This window comes from Octopus bimaculoides, chromosome 14 (genome assembly GCF_001194135.2).
Source record: "Octopus bimaculoides isolate UCB-OBI-ISO-001 chromosome 14, ASM119413v2, whole genome shotgun sequence".
In the NCBI taxonomy this organism is placed as follows: Eukaryota; Metazoa; Mollusca; class Cephalopoda; order Octopoda; family Octopodidae; genus Octopus; species Octopus bimaculoides.
Genome location: NC_068994.1, coordinates 57,784,520 through 57,786,779, shown reverse-complemented (window position 1 = coordinate 57,786,779; position 2,260 = coordinate 57,784,520). Strand labels below are relative to the sequence as shown.

General features: G+C 33.9%; 1 protein-coding gene across 5 annotated transcripts in view; it reads right to left on the bottom strand.

The window, feature by feature from the left end:
- LOC106868605 (uncharacterized) overlaps positions 1–2,260 on the bottom strand; it is a 160,249-nt gene that overhangs the window by 47,460 nt on the left and 110,529 nt on the right. For all 5 annotated transcript variants that reach the window (XM_014913947.2, XM_014913946.2, XM_014913948.2 and 2 more), the window contains one exon: positions 1,558–1,875. In XM_014913947.2, the coding sequence (XP_014769433.1) occupies positions 1,558–1,831 (274 nt within the window). In that variant the 5' untranslated portion in view covers positions 1,832–1,875. The remainder of the gene's footprint in view (positions 1–1,557; positions 1,876–2,260) is intronic.

Below are 2,260 nucleotides of genomic sequence, written 5' to 3'. Positions count from 1 at the left end.
TATATATATATATATATATATATGCATATATGTATGTATGTATGTATATATACACGCATGTATATACATATACACATGCACACATAAATATATATATTCATATGGTATAACACATATATATATATATATATATATATATATATATACATGGAGAGAGAGAGAGAGAGAGAGAGAGAGAGAGACACTTGATTAATGTTATTGTAGATAAAAGTAATTTAAGAGCGAGTGTCAATATTAACAACAGATATTAATGAGTGAGAGACTAAATGGCGATTGGGAGACAGACTGAACAAACCTTGCTTCGTTAAGTTATGATCATTCGTTAATCCATCAATGTCGAGCTAAGAGAGCTCAGTTTCTGTTATGATATGAAGATACCTTTAAGATGGGTGTATACAGGAATATGTTCTATGTATACATATACACACACACACACACGTGTACACAGATATATACACATACATGTATGTATCTTTATGTCAATAGGTATGTAAGTGTATGTGTTTATGTGAGAGTGTGTAGGTGTATATGTATATGTATATGAGTGTGTGTGTGTGTGTATATGAGTGTGTGTGTGTGTGTATATGAGTGTGTGTGCATGTATACAAGAAAGAGTGTGTGTGTGTATGTGTATATACGAGTGTATGCGCCTATATGAGTTTGTGTGTGGATCTGTGTGTGTGTGGATGTGTGTGTGCATGTGAGGTGTGTGTATGTATACAAGAAAGACTCTCTGTGTGTATGTGTATATATATTCGAGTGTATGTGACTATATGAATGTGTATGTGTGGATGTGAGTGTGTCAGTGTGTGTGTGTGTGTATATGCATACAAGAAAGAGTGTATGTGTATATACGAGTGTATGTGCCTATACGAGTGTTTGTGTGTGTGTGTGTGTGGGCGTACGCAAGTGGTTACACTGTTACGAATGTGTATCATAAACACTTGAGTAAATGTTATGACATGCTAGGTAAACATTCTCTTCTCCAACCAAGCAAAATGTCCATATTAAGTGCCTGTATATCACTTGCACCAGTGCGGTTACGTCAATGCATTATTGTTGCAACAAAATCCGCAAAATGTTTAGTTTTCACTTAAATATACAGCTTTGATTACAAAACGAAAAAACATGTAACATACCATCTTCATTTTTCAAAACATTTCTGGTTAAATGGAAATGCTAAACTAGAATCATTCAGAAACAATTGAGTCTTTTTTTGTTTCTTTTTTGTTTTAAAGTAAAACCTGACCAGCACAATTTTGATTTCTGATAATCGCATAAGCCAGTATATTTTGATTTCTGATAATCGCATAAGCTTGTATATTTTGATTTCTGATAATAGCGTAAAGCCAAATATTTTGGATGATAGCAGTTGGTGGTTGTAGCGGTGTAACAAGGATTTGAAACCGGATTCTTGGATACATGATCAAACATTACAACAAACCACCATAGTTTCATGTGGTTGGTCTGTTAACTGACCAATCAATGTGAACTGACCAATAATCTGAATGCTAAAGAGTGAAACTTTAAACGATTATAAGATAGAAACCAGCTTACCTGCATAGCCCTCGGAACTCAGTAGGTCACCGATTTCTTTGCGCCAGTTATAATAATCCCAATAAGCATCTCCAATTTTCTTTTGAAGCTTCATTGCTTCTCCGTGGTGATAGTCCTCTAATTTCTCAAGTTCATGTACAAGTTCACGTATTGAATCTAAGACTTGATCCAACGTGTAACCTTTTGCAGATAACTTGCCATTACTGTATTGGTTTTTGGGTTGAGTCTTTGTTTTGTTTACGCCGTCTTTATTGGTAGATGTCAAACTCTCCATCTCATTTGTGACACTAGATGTGTCATTTAAACTCACTGGTTCATCTGAAAAAAATAGAAAGAGCCATAAAGAATCAACAAATTTCACAGTTAACCTCCTCTTTCTGTCATCATTTTTTCTTATTTCCATCTCCCCACCTCTCTCGCTCGCTCTGTTTTCTTTGATTTTATTCTGTAGATGATTGACTAGCAGAAGAAATCAAATAACTGAACTTAGCTTAGAGTTCAAAATGTGTCATGAGACAGTTAATTCTTCTGCAGTGAAGGAATCTTTGTTCTTTGGATTTCACTATTTTATGGCAAGTGGAACATATTTAAATATAGGATAACAAGTTTCCAATTATTATGAATGGCAAGCAATTCCATCATCTTATCTTATATATAAATATATATATATGTATGTTTTTAGATATATGTGTATGTGTGTATA